Source organism: Sebastes umbrosus, chromosome 19, assembly GCF_015220745.1.
Source record: "Sebastes umbrosus isolate fSebUmb1 chromosome 19, fSebUmb1.pri, whole genome shotgun sequence".
Classification (NCBI taxonomy): Eukaryota; Metazoa; Chordata; class Actinopteri; order Perciformes; family Sebastidae; genus Sebastes; species Sebastes umbrosus.
This window is the reverse complement of record NC_051287.1, coordinates 1,325,660-1,351,111: the sequence shown is the minus strand read 5'-3', so window position 1 is coordinate 1,351,111 and position 25,452 is coordinate 1,325,660. Positions and strand designations below refer to the sequence as shown.

Here is a 25,452-nt window from a genome sequence, read left to right as displayed (position 1 = left end):
GTATTGAAACACCGACCTTTCCCCTCGTCCCCGTCAGGAGTCGGAGCACAAGGGCTTCATGGACAAACTCTACGCCATCCAGGACGTGTTCATCAGTGTTCAGAGCGCTCTGGATGACGTGGCGTCGTATGGAGAGAGGATAAAGAAGTGGGTATCACCGAGCAGCAAAAAGTAGAGTTAAACCTCGAGGATGAGGCAGTTAAAGCACAGATTAGTGAGACCATTTATTGAAAATGACCTATGGTGACCTCTAGGATAATCACAGCCTCATCCAAACTTTACAGCCACAAACTAGAGACCTAGAGCATTCAGAGGATGGATGGATCAGACTAGAGACCTAGAGCATTCAGAGGATGGATGGATCAAACTAGAGACCTAGAGCATTCAGAGGATGGATGGATCAGACTAGAGACCTAGAGCATTCAGAGGATGGATCAAACTAGAGACCTAGAGCATTCAGAGAATGGATGGATCAGACTAGAGACCTAGAGCATTCAGAGGATGGATGGATCACACTAGAGACCTAGAGCATTCAGAGGATGGATGGATCAGACTAGAGACCTAGAGCATTCAGAGGATGGATGGATCAGACTAGAGACCTTCGAGTATTCAGAGGATGGATGGATCAAACTAGAGACCTAGAGCATTCAGAGGATGGATGGATCAAACTACAGACCTAGAGCATTCAGAGGATGGATGGATCAAACTAGAGACCTAGAGCATTCAGAGGATGGATGGATCAAACTAGAGACCTAGAGCATTCAGAGGATGGATGGATCAGACTAGAGACCTAGAGCATTCAGAGGATGGATGGATCAGACTAGAGACCTAGAGCATTCAGAGGATGGATGGATCAAACTAGAGACCTAGAGCATTCAGAGGATGGATGGATCAAACTAGAGACCTAGAGCATTCAGAGGATGGATGGATCAGACTAGAGACCTAGAGCATTCAGAGGATGGATGGATCAAACTACAGACCTAGAGCATTCAGAGGATGGATGGATCAAACTAGAGACCTAGAGCATTCAGAGGATGGATGGATCAAACTAGAGACCTAGAGCATTCAGAGGATGGATGGATCAGACTAGAGACCTAGAGCATTCAGAGGATGGATGGATCAGACTAGAGACCTAGAGCATTCAGAGGATGGATGGATCAAACTAGAGACCTAGAGCATTCAGAGGATGGATGGATCAAACTAGAGACCTAGAGCATTCAGAGGATGGATGGATCAGACTAGAGACCTAGAGCATTCAGAGGATGGATGGATCAGACTAGAGACCTAGAGCATTCAGAGGATGGATGGCTTTCCTAGCTAGATTGACAATAAGGGGGTTTCAGAGCAGTTTACCTAACAGAAGTGCTCGCCATCCAATCACTGAAAAATGCTAATTCTTGCAGAAATCTCCAGATGTGGTTATTGATATCAATGCTCGAGTGGTAAAACATGGTTTAAATCTGACATATTTCCGAAAAAAAGTTTGAAAAATGTCCGACAAAAGGCAGAAGAAAGGTAAAAGAAAAGTCCAACATACGTCCTAAAACAGGCCAAAGAAAGGCAGAAGAATAGTCTGACATGTCCGAAAAAAAGGCCTCAAGAAGTCTGAAAAATATCCGAAGAATATCCAAAAAGTGTCCGAAAAAAGGAAAAAAAAAGTCAGAAAAATATAGGAAAAATATCCAAAAAGTGTCAGAAAAAAAGGCAAAAAATGTCCAAAAAAAGGCAAAGAAATCTAAGAAAAAAGGCCGAAAAATATCCAAAAAGTATCTGAAAAAAGGGAAAAACATGTCTGAAGGAAGTCAGAAAAATGTCAGAAAAAAGCCATAGAAAGGCAGAACAAAAGTCCGACGTGTTTGAAAAAATTTCAGAAAAATGTTTAAATTTAGCAACAAATCTATGGAACAAACAAAATGGTATCAACCCAAAAATTGCTGCAGCAACTTATGAGACATAATAGAGCATGGGGATGAGCATCATATACTGTTCTAAACACTTATACACTAGAACAACTTGACACACCACTTCTATGTGACATCTACTGTTGACCTGCTATCTCCCCCTGAAGACCCCCTGGACCTCCCTAAAGAAGACTAAGTCGTCTCTATGCAGGCAGCAACAGACGTGTTATATTATTCAGCGTGTGAAATGCTATCAAGTGTTCTGCTCTTCCCCCCCCGCAGCACCGTTAACTGGACAGTGCCTTTTCTCAGCTGTTTGGCGATCGCTGCCTTGAGTTCGGCCACGGTTCTTCTCTACCTCATCCCTCTTCGGTACCTTGTGCTGGCGTGGGGTGAGTTCCCGCTTTTTTACTCCCGGCGACGCCACAACAACGAAGAATAAACTCACGACTGCTTTTCATTTTTCTTCCGCAGGTGTGAATAAGTTCACCAAGAAGCTGCGTGATCCGTACATGATCGACAACAACGAGCTCCTGGACTTCCTGTCCAGAGTTCCCTCCGATGTTCAAGTGGTGGGTAACTCAGAGAGCGGAGCAGCATTAGGAGCTTTGTGAGAAAGCTCAGTTCACATCTTTATTTTCCCACAAGAGGAAATCCTTTCTGCAGCAAAACATGAAACATAAACTCAGTCTAAACACACTAAGACAGCTGGAGACATTAAAAGAGCTGTACTGTGTACGCAATTCAGAGTAAGACAAAGGGTGTGAGTGATAAAAACAACAAAAGCTCAAACACAAATAATAAAGATAAGAAAAACACAAAGTGAAAAACACAAAGTGAAAAACACAAAGTGAAAAACACAAAGTGAACACAAAGTGCTACTAAATGTAGTGTTTTTGAGCTTGACTCATGACTAGAGCTGTCAATCGATTAAAATACTTTATCGCAAATCAATCACACATTTTTTTTATCTGTTCAAAATGTACCTTAAAGGCAGATTTTTCAAGTATTTAATATTATTATCAACATGGGAGTGCACAAATATGCTGCTTTATGCATAAATGTGTGTATATATTTATTATAGTAAATCAATTAACAACACAAAACAATGACAGATGGATTCTTCTTCTGGTTTTCTAGTTTCAGATGATACCAGTATCTTCATTCTAGCCTTAAAACTGAACCGCTACAACCTAAAAATCACCAGTTGTGTTAAAGAAATTAGTGGCGCTAAAACGAATTAGTGTTAACGAGTTATTATTGCGTTAACTCTGACAGCCCTAATTACTATATTGGTGTTCTTAAGCCAACAATATGGCGGCTGTGAGCATTTAAACTTTGCAGTAGTGCAGCCCAAAACAAAACTGTCATAACTAGGGATGCTTTTTAAAAAATTTAAAATTTTCTTCACCGATAACCGACCCTCGTTAACAAATTATTAACCGTTAACCGACAAGATTAGTGCTTTGCATGCAGCGGTGCGCCAGCTGCAGTGTATGAGCACAACAGACAACGGAGTCTCCAGTTCACCGTCCGGGAGCGTTAACTTAGCAGCTACGATGCTGCGTGTAGTGACGCAGACATGCAGCCACTTTCCCAGTAAAAGTCTCCACCGCACGTTTAGTTTAGTTTAGCAGGTTGTCAGCTGTGTGTCTGTCCGGATTAACGACAGCGATTGTCCGACAAACAGTGTGTGTGTTTGTTCCACGGTAGCATCTGTAGCTCTGCCGGAGGCTTCGTGCTCCCCGTAGTCACACACATACGCTCCGTCAGCGCGGCGTAACTTCAGTGAGTTTCCGACAGACCGTGTGTGTGTTGTCGGTGGCGTTCTAGCTGTGAACGTAGCAGACAGTGTGTGTACAGTTTATTTGTCGGTGAATAAATGCTACGAGGCTACATCTCCTACGCTGAAGCAAGCTATAGACAGGAGCCGACTTCCTGTATCTGTAACGCCGGCTCAGCCTCTTCTCAGGTGGACCAGCTTTTCCCCTTCAAGTGACGAGTTTTTCTCAGCTTTTGAATTCATTATTAACATTTCTTTTAACCGTTTTAACCGATAGCATTAATCGGTTAAAATGCTTAATGTTGGTTAAACGGTTAATTATTAACATCCCTAGTCATAACAACTTAAAGTGCTTTTTGAAGTGGAGAAGAGTGTTTGTGAACTACACATTCATGCTACAGGTGTTCAGGTCTGTCATCGTATGTTAATCTGTGTGTGTGTGTGTGTGTGTGTGTGTGTGCGTGTGTGTGTGTGCGTGTGTGTGTGTGTTGACGGACAGATGCATTACCGTGAGCTGAAGGTCGACCCCGGACAGAGTCCCAACAAACGCAGGAGGACAAACCCGAGTTAGCGTCTCCCCGTCAGTCCTCTCTCTCTCTCTCTCTCCTGTAAACACTGTAAACTACCTTATTTATATATTTCTTGTATATTTTGATTATTATGAAGAAGTTGTAACTGTTGAGTTGTCTTTTGTTTTGTTACTGTGGAAAGATTTATTTTATAACTCCTGTAAAGAAATGCTGTTAATGTTTTTTTTTTTATTTCTTGTAAAAACACAGAATGAACATATATAATAATGTATATTATGAATGCATGTATGCATGTATGAAGGCGCTGTTGCTGATGCATGGACTCGTTTTTTTAAAAAATTTATTTCAACATGTTTATGCCGTTTTGAGCTCGATGTGTTGGTCGTTTCTGATTTTACTTTAAAGATAGAGTTGCATGTTATTGCTGTTCACTGTTACTTCATGTATGACAGTATTTATACACACTCAGTAAGTAATACCTCGTATGAACATGTTCAATTTACAAACTCTTCCTTTATGTGCTCAGTAAAATAAGGGGATGCTACGACAGCCTATTTGAGCCATTATAGGTAAAAGAAAATAATAAATTACAGAGCTGGGGGAGGGGGAATAATATTCAGAGAGAAAAAAAACCCAGAAATTCTGAGATTAAATTCGCAAATTTACGAGAAACAAAACTTGAATATTTTCTGAGATTGTGAAGTCACAAATTTTCAGGAGAAAAATCTCAGAAATTATCTGAGATTAAACTAATTTAATCTAACGTCCTAACGTATTTTCTCCATTTTAACGTAGTGTTCTCATGGTAAATTTGTGAGACTTGTAAATTTACGACTTTAATCTCAGTGAATATCTGAGTTTTTTTCTCGTAAATTTAAATATTTGTTTCTTTTAAATTTACTACTTTAATCTCGGTGAATATCTGAGTTTTTCCATGTAAATTTAGGACTTTAATCTAAGAAGATTTCTGAGAATCCTAAAAAGAAATTCTCATAAATTTGAATTTCTGAGAATACTAGAAAAAAATTCTCGTACATTTTTCTATTTTTTGTTTAGATTTGCAGCTTTAAAATCTCAGAGAATAATCAAATTTCTTCTTTTAAATTTGAGTTTTTTTCTCCAAAATTGATGACTTTTCTCTCAAACAATTTTGGAGAATATTCAAGTTTTTTCTCATAAATTTGTAATATTTTTTTTCTTAGATTTGGGACTATAAAATCTCAGAGAATATCCGAATTTTTTCTCATAAATTTGATGGGGTTTTTTTCTCGCAAATTTATGACTTTAATCTCAGAGAATTTCTGAAAATATATATGTTTTTGTCTCATAAATTTGTGAATTTTCTTCTTGTAAATTTGTGATTTTAATCTCAGAGAATTTCTTAGTTTTTTTCTCGTAAATTTACCACTTTAATCTCAGAGAATATCCCAAGTTTTTTCTCATAATTCTAAAACTATAAAATCTCAGAGAATATCCAAGGTATTTCTCGTAAATTTACGATTTAAATCTCGTAATTTCAGATTTATTTATTTTTTTCTCTGAATATTACCCATCTCCCTTCATATTTTTAATTTATTTTGACCTACAGTGGCCCTGATACGCCGTCGTAGGGAAGAAGGTGCTAAAACGGCATCTCAAAGTTTTTACATTTTAACTTAATTTCCTTTAATATGATTTTGCAGTTAAAGGGTCATTCCACCGTTTTTTTTGCACACAGAGTTCAGTTTAGACGTTCTACTCCTCCTATGAAAATGTCTTCCGTGCATCTGGACGGAGGCCAGTGGTGGAAAGTAACTAAGTACATTTACTCAAGCACTGTACTGTAATACTCAAGTATTTCCATTTATCTTCTACTGCTATGCTTTTACTCTACTACATCTCAGATGTAATGCATGAGTAATAATAATTGAATGATATAATGTATATAACATTCACAGGGGACCTTTTTTATACTTTTAATACTTTAACTCTGATAATACTTTTATTTACACTTCCACACAGGACTTTTACTTGTAGTTGAGTACAGTGTGGTATTGTAAAGGATCTGAATAATCCCTCCACCACTGTCTTTACTCGGTTTGCACATTTAATCAGCAATATCACTTTACTGGTTTACTTATATATCGTCCCAAAAGTATTCACACAAGTATTCATACACCTGAAACTAATGACATTTTTCTGTGTTTAGTATTGGCAATTTTAGGTTTCTGAAAACAAACAGCTACACGTGTTTTTAATTTCATTATGGCAGGAAAAAACATAAAAATGTGTGTCGTATTTCACTTTGTTTCCTTGTTTGTGAGGTATCTTAATTCTTCCATAAAATGAAATAATATGAACGTTCATATTCTGTATTTTCCAGGAAATATCTCAGTCTGAAGATACAGAACTGACTTTTTGTGTCAGTTTATTTTACCTTGAATTATAATTCTCACTTCTTCTGATTTCAGTTTTTCTAACTTCCTGCTGTTTTTTTTTTTTATGTCACTGTTCTGCCGTTTAATATCGCCGGAGTATTTCGTATGTGATTTCCTGCATGTCTGGTGTGAACTGTCATTTTGTGTGTGTCAGAGTGGTTTTGCATGACTGAACATAAACGATATGCAAAGAGCATTTATGGATACTGAATGTGAAGTTCATCTAACGTGTGACGTCCAGATCCACCTGAGATCTCTCTCCACCACTGATTCATCACTTCTGTCATTTTGCACATAAATCTGTTTTCCTGTTGCATTATATGGAGGACAGAACCTGCCAAAATCTAAAATCAATCAATCAATAAATACATGATTTGATAAATTAATATATGTCATTTATGCAGCAAAAATATTATTAAAAATAAATGTAGCCATTAATTAATTGATAAAATGTCATGTGACATAAATTGATGTTATAGTTTTAATTTATTTATTTTTTATTAATTTTTAAATTTATTTATTTATCTATTATTGCATTTATTTATTTATTTATTTTTTTTGCATTTTTGTCTCATTTGCATAATGAGCCAAAAATTCATAAATATGTGTAAATAAATGTATAAAGGAAATAATATAAAAATAAATAAGATTGGGGAAATAGTAAAGGGGTGAAATGCAAAGGGAAAATTGTGCAGAAATAAATAATTGAATAAATAAATACATGCATTAAAGAATAAATATAAAATAAAATAAATACAAATATTTGACTAATGAATTTAAAATTGATAAAAATAAATACATGTATAAATAAATAAAAGGGATTATTAAACAGAAGAGTAAATAAATAATATTTATATTAATATAAAGATAAATAAATCAATCCAATTGTAATAGAAATATCAATTTATGTCACATTTAATTAGTTAATGGCTGCATTTATTGTGAATATTATTTTTGCTACACTTAATGACATATTTATTTATTAATTTATTTTTTATGTTGGCAGGTTCTGTCCTCCATAGTATCCTGGCTATTTGCTGGTGAGACTAATGAAGTCTGGACCGACTGTAACGACTGTGTAGTGTTTGTCTGAGAAAATATATTTCTACACAGATCCACGTGGCTCTCTGTTTGATATTATTATATAAAAGTGAAGTTAAGTATATTTTCAGTGGTAGAAACTACTGTAACAAAGTAAGTACAGTATATTTATTTGCCAGTTTCTCTCTCGTATCTTTAACTTCTTCAAATTGAATTCTCAGATTAATTCTCATAATGCCAGACAGGTTGACCATCGTTCATACTATCAATAGCATCAATATTCATGGAGTTTATCACTGCGAATATTTCTTTGTCTTACACATGTTGAGTGACAGCCCCCTCATTTGCATAATGAGGCGGAAATATAAAAAGAAAAAGAATATAGAAATAAATAACTTTGGGGGAATAAAAATGGGGTGAAATGCAAAGGGAAAATTGTGCATAGATAAATAAATGCATTAATACAATTAAAAAAGTAGTAATAAAATAATTTAAAATAAATGATGATTAAATAAATAAAAAATAAATGCAAAAATAAATAAACAATGAAAAATTATTATAAATAAAAAAAGGGAAAATTATAAATAAGAGAATTAATATGAAGATACATAAATAAAGAAGCCTATTAAAACACAAATGTCAATTCATGTCACATTTGATAAATCATGAATGGCTACATTAATTTTTTACATTATTTTTGTTAAATTTATTTATTTATTGATTAATTAATTAATTAATTTATTTATTTATCTATTTATTTATTTATATCTATCAATGGCATCAATATTAATTTTTTTTTATCACTGCTAGGATTTCTTTGTCTGACTTCTATTTGAGGGGATGATCATGCGTGCAAGTTTTTCTAACTACAGTTCCCATAATGCTTTGGGGACGTGAACAAGTAATGTAAGTTAAGTAATGTTGCCATGCGTCAGTCAGTTAGCGGTGGACTACAACTCTTTTTAGCCTTTATTTGTTTACATTCAGTCAAACTGTCTCCATTAAAAGTATGCCGAATTATCTCTTAGTAGTTCCTGTTTGCAGTGTACTCATGGATGTACAGACAACTATCACTGGATTACTGTGATACTGAAGAAAAGTTAAAAACGGGACTATTCTCAGGCGAGTTCTGCAGCTACGAGGAGTCTCTGCTTTCTAAGAGGATTTATGGACGTTTATTCACGATGGACATCAGAGAGAAAGAAGTGTAAGTCACAATGAATTCATCACATTTCATTAACGATGTCTAGTTAATTCTGGAGGATGTCTAATCATGTTGCATTTAATATTAATAATAATGAACTTTATTTATACAGCACCTTTCATACATAAAAGTATGGAGGACAGAACCTGCCATAATAAGAAATAAATGAATAAATAAATAAATGCCTCAATAAATAAACAAATATGTCATTAAATATAGAAAACATAATATAAAAATAAATGTAGCCATTAATTAATTGATAAAATGTGACATAAATTGACATTTCTGTTTTAATTTGCTTTTTTATTTATTTATCTTTGTATTCATTTCTTTATTTAAATTTATTTTTTAAGTTTATTTATTTTTGCATTTATTTATGTATTTTAATTTGTTTTATATTTATTTTAAATTTGTTTATTAATGTACGATTTTTCCTTTTCTTTGCATACTTATTTCAGTTTTTTTCTTATTACATTTCTTTATGCATTTCTGCCTCATTATGCAAATGAGGGGGCTGTCGCTCAACATGTGTCACTTAGTCTACTTTTTTGTTTTTCTCATTCTCACTTATTTTCTCTGATTTTCTAAATCATGTTGCATTTAATATTAATAATAATACACTTTATTTTTACAGCACCTTTCATACATAAAAGTATGGAGGACAGAACCTGTCATAAAAAGAAATATATGAATTCAATTTAGGAAAAATATTTGCGTAGCCATTAATTAATTGATAAAATGTGACATAAATTGATATTTCTGTTTCAATTTGCGTCTTTATTTATTTATATTTGTATAAATTCCCTTATTTATTTACTCTTCCGTTTAATTTTCCCTTTAATTTATTTATGTATTTATTTGAATAAATTTGAAGTTTATTTATTTTTGCATTTATTTATGTATTTTATTTGTTTTATGTTTATTTTTAAATTCATTTATTTATTTATTAATGCACGATTTTTCCTTTGCATTTCACCTCTTATTTATTTCCCCAAACTTATTTATTCATGTACTTTTCTTTTTACATTTCTTTATGCATTTCTGCCTCATTATGCAAATGAGGGTTTATGATGATTTATTTATCAAGTCATTTATTTTATTTTATTTATTTTTTATTTTGGCAGGTTCTGTCCTCCATAAAAATGCAGCTCAAAGTGCCTTACAAAAGAAATGAAATAAATAATTATTAAATTATTAGTTTAGTATGTTTTAAACCATTTTCCTCTTAAATTGATCTTCTGGTTTCATGCTGTTGCATATATGTGGAAACAAATTGAAATAAAGTATGTTATTCAAGGACTGTACTTTAGTATGTACAGTTTTGAGTTACTTCTTGTACTTTAAAATTTACTTTAATTTTTCTTGTAAATTCATTAATTTTTTTTTGTATATTTACGACTATAAAATATCAGAGTTTTTTCTCGTAAATCAAATTTTTTTACTCGGAAATTCATGACTTCATTTAAGTTTTTTTCTTGTAAATATGTTTTTTTTTTTTTCTTGTAGATTTACGACTATAAAATCTCAGAGAATATCCAATTTTTTTCACATAAATGTATGACTTTAATCTTAGAGAATTTCTGAGTTATTTTTTGTTGCAAATTTGATTTTTTTTATCTGAAATTTATGACTTTAATTTCAGAGGATTTCTGAGAATATTCAAGTTGTTTTCTCGTAAATTTGTGGATTTATTTTCTTGTAGATTTACGACTATAAAATCTCAGAGAATATCAGAGTTTTTTTGTCACAAATTAGTTTTATTTCTTTGAACACAGCAGATGATGGTGATACATTTATTACAGTGATCTGAATCATTTCATCTCTCCCAGCAAACATGAGTCCTGATCCAACAGCAACAATGGTGACCTGAGAACTGAATATTTGGAGCACATCTGAACACAGATCTGCACAGGTGAGTGTAAAGTTCTCCTTCTGATGACGCTCTGCTTTGGTTTTGGTTGTTAAATGGTTGTGAGCAGACGGGTCACATGGTGTCGTCCAATAATGATCCACCTGGACCCGACTTCAAAAAGAACTTTGTTAAAGTAGTACTAGTACTAAATGTCTCTGTGCAATACAAGTATGTGTGTTTTGTTTTTTATTCTGTCATAAAAATGTTCTCATATTGTCTTTAAATGGTTTTGATCAGACGTCCTAAAGTGACGTCCTCTCCACGTAGAATAAACCACATTTTTATTAATTTATTAATCTTTATCATCTCTGAAGGCTGCTGCTGCATATGTGTTCATATTTTTATTCACATTATTGGATTAGTAATGAGGACATCTTGTCTCAAAATCCTTGGTCACAAATTTAAGTATATTTCTTAATGTACAAAATTAAGCAAATTTCTTGATCACAAATTTAAGTATATTCCTTAACTACAAAAATAAACAAAATTATTTTTCACAAATTTAAGTAAATTCCTTAACGTACAAAACTAAGAAAAATTCTTATGAAATAAGCAAAAATATTGTTCACAAATTTAAGTATATTCCTTAACTACAACATTTAGCAAAATTCCTATGAAATAAGCAACATTTTTAATCACAAATGTAAGTATATTCCTTAATGTACAAAGTGAAGCAAAATTCTTGATCACAAATTTAAGTATATTCCTTAATGTACAAAACTAAGAAAAATTCTTATGAAATTAGTAAAATTCTTGTTCACAAATTTAAGTAAATTTCTTAAACCACAAAATCAAGCAAAATTCGTATGAAGTAAGCAAAGTTCTGTATCACAAAATGAAGTATATCCCTTAAAGTACAAAATGTTCCAGGTTCATACTTGTATTTTGGGTTGAACATGGTAGATTAATGTTCGGTTACAGATAATGGATGGATGGATGTTCCCGATCGGCCTGGGTCGGTGTGTCTTTAGTTTCAAGTTGTGCCGGCTGCTTGGACTTCGGTATTCCTGCTTTAAAGGCTAGTTTTCAAATGAAACTATATATTTGGGAAGTGTTTTTAAAGAATTACGTCTTCAGTAGGAACCAATGAGATGGAAGCTGACAGGAAGTCAGAACGTATGAAGAGACTAACACATTGTTGGTTTTCATGTTGAGAGTAATAATAATATAGTATATAATGTAATATAATATGTACAGCTTGTTTAAAGGGAACATGCGTATAAAATGATCTGCTGGTGGGTTGTGTGTTATAAATCCATCTGGGTGTGAGATGAGCTCCGTGGAGGTGCTACTCTGCTCCCTGAGCTCCTTCCTCTTCAGTCGGCCCTCCTTCAGCTGCAGGAACACCCAGGTTATAATAATCCGGCTCGGCCTTCTCCCGTCTGCCCGGCCTCTGCCCCCTGGTGGCCTGGAGACACATGACAGCACACAGATGTGACTTCCTGCATCACTCCTCTCTCTCTTCACTTCAATGAACACAGACTGAGAGCTTCATGTCAGTCAGTGGTCTGAACAACAGACGTGTGTCAGTACCTTACAGTAGAAGTAAAGGCCAATGTTCGCCAACAGCAGAATCAGCGGCAGGACGATGGCTCTGATGATGAAAGGCCTTAGATCTGATCAAACACATGGACAGTCATCACATCACATCACATCACATGACATCAGGAGTCCAACAGCTCCCATTAAACACAAACTGTAGTGACCTGACATCTAAAACCACTTCAACATGGAGACTCATCTCTTAAACTTCTCACACTTCATATTTACTTCATATTAGGGATGAGTCATGATTTATAATATATAGAATAAGATATATTTCCCTTGTATTAACCGTCGGCTCTAGTCTTCCCGTGTCGGAGGTGTTTCGGCTGATTCAGCGTGTTGAATCGGTGGCGGAGCTCGTCGGTGAGAGAAATCACTCTGATTGGCTGTTCAGCTTAAACCAATCAGTGCACGAGAAGAGAAACGGAAGTGAGGAAAGCAAACCGACGAGTAAAGTCAAGAGGACAAACACAGAAGACTCTTCTCATCGTTCATCTTCATCTCATCTGATCGTTCCAACACACAGGACACACGGATATTTTCTCAGCGACGTGAACATCTGGAATGAAGCTGAGTGGTGAGTGAGAGTGGTGTCAAACTGGTCGTCAGACGCCGCTTTGTTTCATGTACGTATCTGTAGGGACCCAGCATCTGGCTGGTTTCAAGTGACCTCATGACCTCAGTAACCTGATCCTTGACCACAGGACTCATCTCAGTCCTCATTGGCTACAGTAACATTTCACCCAGAGGTGTGAAATTCACACAGAACAAAACCAGAGGAATGTCCTTTGTTCCCTCTCTTTCGAACTCTTTCTTCTCATCTGCTCATCTCTCCTGACGTGCCAGAGGTGAGCTGCTGTGCTCTTCCTGCTCTTCATCTCCTCAACCCAGGCTGACCTGGTTGAGGTGAACGGCTCTCAAGTCCAGAACTTGCAAAACAGTTCTGGTTCTGATCAATGGCCTGTTAGGAAACAGCCATTGCAACCAAGGAACCAAACGGCAGACGACGCGAGTGCTCTGCCCTTTCCACCAGCTAACTTCAAGCTATCAAGCAAAGAAAGCACCAAACTAACAGCAAAGACGACCTCTTTGACTTGGAACCACAACTTCAACACATGGAATCACAAACCCTTTTCTTCCATGGATTGGTAACGTACTGGGCCTTAGCATTAGCAATCGCACAGGGCTGAGCAAGACTGTCCAACTTTGATTTCTAGAAAGTACTTGTATTGATTTGGTTTAATGTTATTCATTGAGTTTGACTGTGTTGATTTATCTGTATTTGATTTTTGGGTAACTGGCTTCGCCACATCTGATGTGTTTAGTTTATGCTTCACATAGACAAGGTCTTGCATGCAAACTAACCATCTTTTCTAACCCACTGCATATCTAACACACATAAAGATCACATACAGAAACTGTGAATTAGTTAAACATAAACATACAGCTTCAGATAATCTTAACCCCACATCACCCCCCTCTCTGTCCTTCTTCTCAGAAGAACAAAGAGGTCATGTGGTGACATGCTGACGGCCATCTTTGATTCCGCCATCTTTGATTCAGCCATCTTTGTAGTTTTACAGTGCCCGCCATTTTGTTTGTAGGCCATACAGACATTTTGAGACAAGAACCCATCTTGTTTCCCCCCCTCTCTCTCTCTCTCACACACACACACACACACACACACACACACACACACACACACTTTGTTTGGTTTGTTTAGTTTAGTTATTTAGTTAGATTAATATTGTGTTTTGAACCTTTATTAACTTGTAAATAAATGTTTGTGGAATATACACGCTGGTCTCTTTAATGTTGCACAAGAGTGAATACTGCCAACCTCTGCTATGTCAAGAACTCCGATATCCTTCAACCTTTACTATCTATTTTGGTTATAGTTATTAATTTAATTATTAATCAACATTCCAAATTGATAGTTTAGCATATATAATGAGACTATATTAACGTTTTGGTCATTGGTCCCTGATTCCAGGGTGGTGCCCCGTTTATTATTAATGTTTATTGATAATCTTTATTAATATTAATAATTATATTATTATTTATTAATTAATTTGCTAATAACCAAAACCTACCAAAGTAGAACCCCTACATATCTTAACAACGGCTTGTATATCTGCCGTCCTCACTCTTCCTGTTTCTTATTCTGACTGACAACAACAGACCACCGCCACCTGCTGGTGTGGAGAGTTATTTCCTCTCATGAAGGTGCAGAACGTTCGTGCTGACTGGCCGTCGGCTGTCGTCTTTGCGGTGAGTTCGAGTGCAACTTTTTGGCCAAGACAAAGAAGACGCGACTGGTGGCCTTCATCACCGCTAGTTCTCTGATGTCGGGTTAGTGTGTCTGGGCCTTAATGTCTGCGATGCCCATGGACAGCTTCATGGACCTGCTCATAGTGAAATTCCTCTCTCAGTTCTCAGAGAACCAGAGTTATCCTGGTAACCAAACATGCAGAATGTCCTTTGTATAAGTTCGGTTACTGTATGACATGTGTCACACAATGACAGTAGTCAAACAGTCAGCTTACCTACGACAGTGACAGAGATCAGACGGCTCTCAGACGAGAAGTTGTGAGAAAAAGCATAGAGGTGATAAACACAGCTGTAGCTTCCTTGGTGGGCGGGCTCTGCAGCAGGAAACAGGAAGTGGGCAGAGTGATTGACAGCTGGCTGGGTGTAGTTGTCTGCTGAGGTGGAGGAGTTGAAGGTGAGCTGGAAGGAGCCTCCTGGGTACTGCGGCTGGATGGAGCAGCTGATGGTGAAGGTGGAGCCCCTCAACACGTGAAACCCCTGCTGCTGGGCCTCGGAGACCCCGTCCATGGAGGAGGGCACAGAGATGTTGGGCTGAAGCAGCAGGTCTGTAAACACAGAGAGATGATTGAGATGATGAAACGTCACGTTCACCCGCCCTTCAACAACATGGACCCTGAAGAAGGATGTGATGTCACCAGTCTGACAAACACAGAGACAGACAGACAGGTGTCAGATGACATGATGTCATAGATGATGTCACTGATCGGCTTACCTGAGCAGGTGAGATTCAGGATGGAGGAAGAGGTCAATGATGTTGCACACTCCTTCAGAGCAGATCCAGACTGAATACAGTCAGACCAGATCAACCACACAGATCTCCATGAGGACCCCTCTCTCCATCCTTCAGAAACAGCAGAGCCACAGTCCAGCTTTCTACAGACAACAGCTGCTTCCTTCAGGGTCCAGTCAGAGCCCTCCACTGGTCTCCAGTCTCCCTGATGTTTCACCTCCAGTGTTCCTGCACAGCGACTGTCTCCTCCCACCAACCTGACGTTATCAGACTCTGAACAGAAACAAGAGAGTCATCAGTAAAAGAATAAAGTGAGTTTCATTAGAACAGAAATGAACCAGATCAGAGCTGCAGCTCCTCTTCTACCTGAGCAGGTGAGTCCAACAGCTTTGCCAGGTGAGCAGGTGTTTCTCTCTGAGCCTGAGCTTCTACAGTCCAGGAGAGCAGACTCATGGCCTCCACACTGGAACTCTTTGGTCCACATTGAAGCCTCCACGTCTCCATAGAGCGCCCCCTGGAGGACTGAAGGAGCCCCACAGCCAAGCTGCCTACAGACCACCTCTGCATCCTGCTGGTCAAAGTCAGCGTCACACACTGAGGACCACCACTGGTTGGACGGGTTGGACATCACCTCCAGTCTGCCTGAGCACAGACTAGTCCCATTCACCAGCCTGACAAAGTCTGGAGAGATGAGAGAAGATCAAATAGAGAGAGATCAAAGACACCAGACACTAAATAATAAAGATGTCATGAAACAACAATTCAGTGATTCAAACTGGACTCAGAACAGTTCCAACATGAGTTCATCATTAACAACAGAACACATCTTTTTAATGCCATTGTGATTTATAATGACATCATGTCTTCATCAAACAATAACACATCATCATCATCATCATCATCATCATCATCATCATCATCTGCAGATTTCTCTCTTCTGTTCCTTCTGCTCAGCTACTCCACAATCTTTGCTCTCCACACAGACAAGTTACAAAGTTTTAATTCTTTCTTATTTTTCTGAGAAGATGTGTAACCCAGAATAAAAGTCTGTTTAGAAAATGATCCCTAACATCTAAAAGGGATAGGGGCTGGACTCTGTCTCTTTAAGGAGTTTCCAGGGTGAAGGAGGACACGTGGGTGTGGAGATACTGACGAGCCCCCGGCTGAGCTGAGCTGCTCAAAGTTGTGGCCAGTAGGTCACTGGTGCCTGTTATGGTGGCAGCTAAAGAAGCTGCTGGTGGAAACCAGTGGCTAAGAAAGCTGTCAAGCTGAAGAAGGAGTCCTTTCAGGCTGGATGCTGGTCGGCCCAGGGGACTCCTGAAGCAGCAGACATGTATGTTTCATATATACAGATATATATCTGGCTGCATTCAGCAGCTGATTTACGGAGGCAGCAGCTCATCAGACTCCGTCATGGCTGCTGGAGTCAGTCTGCTGCCATTCTAGCTGCTGCATGTGTGTGTCAACCTGGGTACATTACTGTCATAGATGATGTCACTGATGGGCTTACCTGAGCAGGTGAGATCCAGGATGTTGGGAGAGGTATATGGTGTTGCACACTCCCTCAGAGCAGATCCAGACTGAACACAGTCATAGCTGATCCACCACACAGATCTCTCTGAGGACTCCTCTCTCCATCCTACAGAAACAGCAGAGCCACAGTCCAGCTTTCTACAGAAAACAGCTGTTTCCTTCAGGGTCCAGCTGATGTCCACCACTGGTCTCCACTCTCCCTGTTTCACCTCCAGTGTTCCTGCACAGCGACTGTCTCCTCCCACCAACCTGACATCATCAGACTCTGAACAGAAACAAGAGAGTCATCAGTAAAAGAAGTGAATTTAATCCAGATCAAACTAAAACTTGATTGATTTTGCTTTAATGATTCTTTAATTGTCTTTTCTTTCTCTATTTACCTGTTGAGGTGTGTTCTCCTTCAGCCTGGAGTCCTGAGGAGAAAATGATAAAGCAGCATGATTGGATCACAGCCGTGGACAGAACAAACACTCTCAGGTTGTTTTGAAAAATCATTTTCTAGCAGCTCAGAAACCCCTCAGTGAACTCACTCTGGAGCCATTTTACCAGTTTAACAGGTGAACATGTGGATACACAGAACACAAGTCAGTTCATACAGAGTTAAAGGAATACTTCAACATTTCATCAGATGTCCTCATCAGTTCAGCTCATTTACAGTGCAACATCACTGTTAAAGCCATTTCTAGCAAGCTCTTATAATTTCATATTAGCTTCAGTTACTTTAAAGTAAATAGTGGTACTTTTGGAGTTAAACCAAGTGCACAGTGTCACCTGACCTCGTATCTCAGGAAGCTTGTATTGAAGGCAGGTGTGCTGAAATCAGTGGACTATGGAAGACGCCACAAGGAAACAGCCTTCACCCGCCATGTGTTTTGACTAATTGTACTGCGGCATCAAAGTTTTCTTGGATGAATTTGTTTCACTGATTTGAACTTATTGTGTTTATTTAGTTTGTTTGGGGTTTTGATTTTGTTCATGACGCTACATTCAGCCAAAGCAGTTTATAGCCTAACCCAGTATCTCGCAGTACACCATTCAAACATCTCTTGGACCACCCGAACCATCGTGGATCATCAAACAGTGAGTAACTAACTAACCAAAGGACGGCGTGTTGATCAAGTCTAACCTCATGCCGTCTGTAGGCGGCTATTTCCAACCTGTTCCCATTTAGCTGAGAAGCAGCAATAATCACAAAAGGAATCTCTGCACGCTACAGTTTAAAACAATCACAATCAGCACAGTTAAGATGTTTATACAGCCACAATTAAATAATTAAGGTAACTAGCTGTCAAGTAGCAACCCGGTCTCACGGGGAGGCGTACAAATAACACATTACATTTGTTGGGCAACAAAACCACTTAGTCAGGTTTAGGAAAAACGTCATTGTTGGGCTTAAAATAAGTACGGAAATCAAATACGTACGGAATCAACGTGGAAAACATGTCACAAACGTCACTAAAGAACACGTGACAGTCGCCATGCGCCAAAGTCACTAACGTAACTTACAAGTCAAGACACTGGTCTCCTGGTTAAAACTCTGGTATTTGTTGTTCACACGGATGCATTTACATTTCTCTCAGTACAGACTACATGGCGTTAAATGACACGCCAAAAACAAGAATGGCGTTGTTATTGCACGCTGTCTCATAATCCGTCTGTTACTCCCGATAATATTTCAGATTGATCCACAGACAACAAAATGAACAAAATGCCTGCTGTCCTGTTTTGTGAATACATTGTGTTTCCTGTGACTGCTTCACAATAAAAGCCCCGTGTGTCTACGTGTTTGTCCCAGTGGGCTACCGCCAGGTCTGAGAAGTGAAGACAATGCTGAAGAGCCTGCATTCTGTCTACCAGCCAGCAGGGGGCGACTCCTCTGGTTGTATAGAAGTCTATGAAAAAATGAGCTTCTACTTCTCTCTTGATTTATGACCTCAGTAAACATTGTAAACATGAGTTTATGATCTCAATCTCTAGTTTCAAGTCTTCTTCATTACAGCATGATGTTCATTTAGTAAATGGTGGTCCCATTTAGAGTCAGATAGACCATAAAGCAGGGGATGCTTTAGGGCGGGGCTACCTGCTGATTGATTGTTGCGGCGTTGTCCGGTCTGGGAGTTCAGTTGTACTTTGTTGACAGACAAAAAACAAGATGGTGACGGCTAAAAACCAAGATGGCGATGACTAGAAACCAAGATGGTGACGGCTAAAAACCAAGATGGCGACGGCCAAAAACCAAGATGGTGACGGCTAAAAACCAAGATGGCGACGGCCAAAAACCAAGATGGCGACGGCCAAAAACCAAGATGGTGACTGCAAAAAACTAAGATGGTGTCGGCCAAAAACCAAAATGGCGACGGCTAAAAACCAAGATGGTGATGACTAGAAACCAAGATGGTGACGGCCAAAAACCAAGATGGTGACGGCTAAAAACCAAGATGGCGATGACTAGAAACCAAGATGGTGACGGCTAAAAACCAAGATGGTGACGGCCAAAAACCAAGATGGTGACAGCTAAAAACCAAGATGGCGATGACTAGAAACCAAGATGGTGACGGCTAAAAACCAAGATGGTGACAGCTAAAAACCAAGATGGCGATGACTAGAAACCAAGATGGTGACGGCCAAAAACCAAGATGGTGACGGACAAAAACCAAGATGGCGACGGCTAAAAACCAAGATGGTGACGGACAAAAGCCAAGATGGTGACAGCTAAAAACCAAGATGGCGATGACTGGAAACCAAGATGGTGACGGCTAAAAACCAAGATGGCGACGACCAAAAACCAAGATGGCGACGGCTAAAAACCAAGATGGCGACGGCTAAAACCCAAGATGGCGACGGCCAAATACCAAGATGGCGACGGCCAAAAACAAGATGGCGACAGCCAAAAACCAAGATGGCGACGGCTAAAAACCAAGATGGTGGCAGCCAAAAACCAAGATGGTGACGGCTAAAAACCAAGATGGCGACGGCCAAAAACCAAGATGGCGACGGCTAAAAACCAAGATGGCGACGGCCAAATACCAAGATGGCGACGGCCAAAAACAAGATGGCGACGGCCAAAAACCAAGATGGCGACGGCCAAAAACCAAGATGGCGATGACTAGAAACCAAGATGGTGACGGCTAAAAACCAAGATGGCGACGGCCAAAAACCAAGATGGTGACAGCTAAAAACCAAGATGGCGATGACTAGAAACCAAGATGGTGACGGCTAAAAACCAAGATGGTGACAGCTAAAAACCAAGATGGCGATGACTAGAAACCAAGATGGTGACAGCTAAAAACCAAGATGGCGACGGCCAAATACCAAGATGGTGACGGCCAAAAACCAAGATGGCGACGGCCAAAAACCAAGATGGTGACGGCTAAAAACCAAGATGGCGATGACTAGAAACCAAGATGGTGACGGCTAAAAACCAAGATGGCGACGGCCAAAAACCAAGATGGTGACAGCTAAAAACCAAGATGGCGACGGCCAAAAACCAAGATGGTGACAGCTAAAAACCAAGATGGCGATGACTAGAAACCAAGATGGTGACAGCTAAAAACCAAGATGGTGACGGCCAAAAACCAAGATGGTGACGGCCAAAAACCAAGATGGCGACGGCCAAAAACCAAGATGGTGACGGCTAAAAACCAAGATGGCGATGACTAGAAACCAAGATGGTGACGGCTAAAAACCAAGATGGCGACGGCCAAAAACCAAGATGGTGACAGCTAAAAACCAAGATGGCGATGACTAGAAACCAAGATGGTGACGGCTAAAAACCAAGATGGTGACGGCCAAAAACCAAGATGGTGACAGCTAAAAACCAAGATGGCGACGGCCAAAAACCAAGATGGTGACGGCTAAAAACCAAGATGGCGATGACTAGAAACCAAGATGGTGACAGCTAAAAACCAAGATGGCGACGGCCAAAAACCAAGATGGTGACGGCTAAAAACCAAGATGGCGATGACTAGAAACCAAGATGGTGACGGCCAAAAACCAAGATGGTGACGGCCAAAAACCAAGATGGCGACGGCCAAAAACCAAGATGGTGACGGCTAAAAACCAAGATGGCGATGACTAGAAACCAAGATGGTGACGGCTAAAAACCAAGATGGCGACGGCCAAAAACCAAGATGGTGACAGCTAAAAACCAAGATGGCGATGACTAGAAACCAAGATGGTGACGGCTAAAAACCAAGATGGTGACGGCCAAAAACCAAGATGGTGACAGCTAAAAACCAAGCAACTTCGACCAAAAACCAAGATTGTGACGACATGAAACCAAGATGGCTACGGCTAAAAACAGTAACCTAATGTTACGGCTGCAGGAGAGTGAACAGGAAACACTAAACAGGACCAAAAATCAAAATGGCGATGGCTAAAAACAACAAGATGGCGACGGCCAAAACGGCAAACTCAAGGCTTCAAAACCAGTTGGCGGTCCACTTCTTCTATGGTTCATACAGTTGAGGTGTTTTAATGTGAAGCAGTAGCAGCAGGAAATGTTGTGTTCGCATTAGCAGTAAATTAATGATACGGCTGCAGGAGAGGAAACAGGAAACAGTAAAAAGGACCAAAACCAAAATGGCGACGGCTAAAAACCAAGATGGTGACGGCCAAATACCAAGATGGCCAGAAGTACACTTCAATGTAGCGCACTCTGTACTCACTTGAGTAGTGCGTAAATTTCAACGGGGTAGGGTCGTCTCAAATCGAATACTCTGCGGCGCACTGACCGGAAATGACGATCGCAACATTTGACCGCGGCTCGCTACCCGCCAAAATATCTTCTGGAAAGAAAAGAAAGCAGAGTGGAAATTACGTTTCCAACGTCGTCGCCTACGATGTGTCCTCCTGTTGGCTAAAAATGCACCGGTATGTTTACGTATTGTTTTATTCTGTTATCTTCGTATGTTTGAATAGTGGTCGTGGTCGTGGTCGTGGCTCCGCCCCTTCCGCTACGTAGCCAAGATGGCGACAGTTGAGTGTGGAAAGTGTCCAGCGTTCCTCACTCAACGATCTGACCGTTCTGAGTACAACATCCGGGTACTTTGAGTGCACTGCATTCTGCTGTACTTCCCAGTGTGAACGCACTTATGCACTCAAAGTAGTAAGTGTAAGTACGGAAGTACGCGGATTGGAACACACTGCATGATGGTGGCAGACAAATACAAGGATGGCGACGGCATAAAAAACAAGATGGCAGTGGACTACATTTACCATCAGCACTTAGTGGACATCCACGTAAAGGATTGCAAAATGTCCCTTTAACCTCTCTCGCTGCATTTCTGTGGAACTGATCATTTTGATAAGAAGCTGCTGACAGATTACAGACTATGAAACTGTGGTTTCTGTTACCATGACAACCAGGACGGACTGAGATGTTCCCATCAGATTAATGCTGTCAGTGTCCGGTGGACGTGTTAACATGAGCAGAGAGTCATTGGGAGGAGACTGAATTACAGCTGCAACTATATTAATAGTTGATGAATCTATAAGTAATCAATCATTGAGTCTATAAAACATCAGGAAACAGTGAAGAATGTGCAGCACAGTTCGTCAGAGTCCAAGGTGACGTCTTTAAATGTCTTTAAATGTCCGTCCAACAGTCCAAAACTAGGGCTGTCAATCAATTAGAATATTTAATCACAAATGAATCACATGATTGTCCATAGTTAATCGTGATTAATCACAAATTAATCCCACTTTTTTGTATGTAATTTGACTTTATAAAAGCTGTATGAACCCTGGACATTTCCCCTTTTAGTCGTCCTTTGAACATTTGATGTGATGTTGGTGTGTGTGATCAGTTTGTTCTCTGATTTAAAGATGAAATATGTGAATAATAACACATCATGTTTAAAGCAGAGTCCTACCTGAGCTCCACAGCAACAGCATCAGCACCAACAGGTGATCCATGACGTCCAGGTAGACCGTCTCTCCGCCCGTCTCTCTGCTCTGATCATCACATGTGCTGTCCTCAGTGTATATCTGCGTACAGGAAGAGGTGGAGCTTTACTGGAATATATCTGATTGCAGTTTTACAGCCAATAGTCCTCGTCCGACTGAGTCTCTGTCACGTGTTCACCTTGTTTTCCTGTCAGCCGTGTTCACAGTTTGACCAGAGGATCACACAGTTTTCATACTGGTGTCCAGTCTCTGTTCTCTCTTTGGGCTGACACACAAATCTGTGTGTTTATTTGTATTTGCTGCTCAGTAGTAGTGTAGAACTATAGTAGGAGGAAGGTTGAGAGTCTCTTTGTAGTTGTCCAAATCAAAAATCAATCAATCAATCAATCAATCAATAAATATGTGTTTAAATGTAGAAAAAAAATATTAAAAATGAATGTATTTATTTCTCTTCTGTTTAATTCTTATTTATTTATTTCTTTTATTTCTTTTCTGTTTAATTATCCCTTTAATTTATTCATGTATTTCTTTTTATTAATTTTAAAATGTATGTTTTAATTTTTGCATTTATTTTGTATGTATTTCTACATTTATTGCAGCTAGCTGGCCAGCATATAGCCGATCTATGTACTCTGACCCCACGATGACACACGTTGAGTGGCAGCCCCCTCATTGGCATAATGAGGCCGAAATATAAAAAGAAAAGAATACAGAAATAAATAAGTTTTGGGGAATAAATAAGCGGTGAAATGCAAAGGGAACATTGTGCATAAATAAATAAATACATAAATACATTTAAAAAATAGATATAAAATAATTTAAAATAAATTATAATTAAATAAATAAAAAATAAATGAATAACGCAAAATTCATTAATCGAAAACATTATACAAATAAATATATAAATAAATAAAAGGGAAAATTAAACAAGAGCAAATAAATAAAGGAATTAACATGAAGATAAATAAATACAGAAGCAAATTAAAACACAAATATCAATTCATGTCACATTTGATAAATTAATTAATGGCTACATTCATTTTTAATATTATTTTGTTGTATTTATTTATTTATTTATTGAGTCAATTATTCATTTATTTTTTTATGTTGGCAGGTTCTGTCCTCCATAGCATCCTGGCTCTTTGCTGCTGAGACTGTAATGAAGTTTAGACCGACTGTAACGACTGTGTAGTGTTTGTCTGAGAAAATATATTTCTACACAGAACACTTTATGTGTTACAGCACTTGAACATAAAAGGTATGGAAGACATAACCTGCCAAAGTAAAAAATAAACGAATAAAAAAATAATAATATTCCCTTATTTTTTTAGTCTTCTGTTTAATTTTCCCTTTTATTTATTTATGAATTTATTTTTATTACATTTTAAATGTATTTATTAATTTTTGCTTTTATTTACTTATTTTGTTATTTATTGTATATCTATTTTTAAATTTATTTATTTATTGTTGTATTTTCTTGACACATTTCTTTTGACATTTTTTTATATATTCCTGCCTTATTATGCAAATTAATATCTATATTTATTTTTATATCATTTTTGCTATTTTTAAAGACATTTATTTATTTTTTTATTTTTTTATTTTGGCAGGTTACGGCCTCCATAAAAACACAGCTCAAAGTGAAAATAAACAATTATTAAATTATTAGTTTAGTATGTCCTCTTAAATTGATTGTCCTGTTTGATGCTTTTGCAAATATATGCAAAAAATAAATAAAAATAAAAATAAAGTACATTTATTCAAGGACTTTACTTCTGTAAGTACAGTTTTGAGATAATGACTACTTGTACTTTAATTTTTAGCCTGCAGTACTATTCTTCTCCACTACATCTCAGAGGGAATTATTGTATTTCTACTGCTCCGCATTTATAAATAAAACGTGATCAATTTATAAAATATGATGGTGTGTTTTAGATTTAACTAAAAGTATATAAAACATTTAAAATGATCTCCGCCTCCACCAGCTGTAACATTAACGTCGTGTTTACAGGTTAATGCATCAATAATAATGGTCCAGTAATATAATAATAATAAAACACTGACTTTTGAATGCAGGACTTGTTCAGTGTGTGTGATGCTCAGCTTCGTCCAGCAGAGGGACTCGTGTGCTTCGATTATCATACAATAATCTCAGTACTAATAAGGACATACAGAGGTCAGAGGTCACCGTCAGAGGTCACTGAGGACAGAAGCTCTTCTGTGTTGGACTGTTGAAGTGTAGAAGCTGGAACAGCGTCGGGCGGCAACTATTAGTCGAGCAAAATTACAGAATATTTCTCCCGTTTAAGCTTCTCAGATGAGAGGATTTTCTGCTTTTCTTTCTCATATATGACAGAACATCTTTAACGAGTAATCTGAAGACATCACTGTGGGCTCTGAGAAACTGTGAATGGCTTTTTTATTACTATTTTATTGATTAAGGTGAGACATCACAGGCAAAGTCTTTGTTCTTTCATGCAAAGAAAGAAAGAAAACATTTATTTTACTAATTTGTCTATTTGCGTCAGTGGATTTCTCCTAAATTCACCAAAAGTTAGCATTAGATAAGGCCTCATTTGCATATCTGTCTTTGTCAGTTGTCTTAATGTCTGTAATCA

At 38.0% G+C, this 25,452-nt stretch overlaps 2 protein-coding genes and 1 long non-coding RNA gene across 11 annotated transcripts in view; 2 read left to right on the top strand and 1 right to left on the bottom strand.

Annotated features, from left to right (window-relative positions):
* Nucleotides 1-4,886, top strand: part of mctp1b (multiple C2 domains, transmembrane 1b) — a 32,653-nt gene extending 27,767 nt beyond the window's left edge. For all 9 annotated transcript variants that reach the window (XM_037753019.1, XM_037753023.1, XM_037753020.1 and 6 more), the window contains 4 exons: nt 38-147; nt 2,184-2,293; nt 2,376-2,473; nt 4,184-4,886. In XM_037753019.1, the coding sequence (XP_037608947.1) occupies nt 38-147; nt 2,184-2,293; nt 2,376-2,473; nt 4,184-4,255 (390 nt within the window). In that variant the 3' untranslated portion in view covers nt 4,256-4,886. The remainder of the gene's footprint in view (nt 1-37; nt 148-2,183; nt 2,294-2,375; nt 2,474-4,183) is intronic.
* Nucleotides 4,887-8,738: 3,852 nt separating this feature from the next.
* LOC119478843 lies at nt 8,739-24,789 on the top strand. The gene is made up of 3 exons (XR_005204513.1): nt 8,739-8,879; nt 10,706-10,788; nt 23,949-24,789. It is a non-coding gene; the product is annotated as an uncharacterized LOC119478843 (long non-coding RNA).
* Nucleotides 11,177-23,175, bottom strand: LOC119478841. Its single transcript, XM_037753847.1, has 6 exons — nt 22,801-23,175; nt 17,308-17,340; nt 16,905-17,192; nt 14,880-15,209; nt 12,322-12,404; nt 11,177-12,196 (listed from the first exon to the last, which is right to left on the bottom strand). The coding sequence occupies exons 1-6, from the start codon at nt 22,841-22,843 to the stop codon at nt 12,077-12,079; spliced, it is 897 nt and encodes a 298-aa protein (XP_037609775.1). The 5' UTR covers nt 22,844-23,175; the 3' UTR covers nt 11,177-12,076.
* Nucleotides 24,790-25,452: the final 663 nt, after the last annotated feature.

What these genes read in the sequence shown, in the direction of transcription:
- LOC119478841 (XM_037753847.1), bottom strand. Translation starts at nt 22,843, where the DNA reads ATGGATCACCTGTTGGTGCTGATGCTGTTGCTGTGGAGCTCAG. An exon ending in GCTGTTGCTGTGGAGCTCAG is followed by an intron (nt 17,341 to 22,800) that starts GTAGGACTCTGC and finishes TTTTCTCCTCAG; the next exon opens with GACTCCAGGCTGAAGGAGAA. An exon ending in AGGAGAACACACCTCAACAG is followed by an intron (nt 17,193 to 17,307) that starts GTAAATAGAGAA and finishes GTTTCTGTTCAG; the next exon opens with AGTCTGATGATGTCAGGTTG.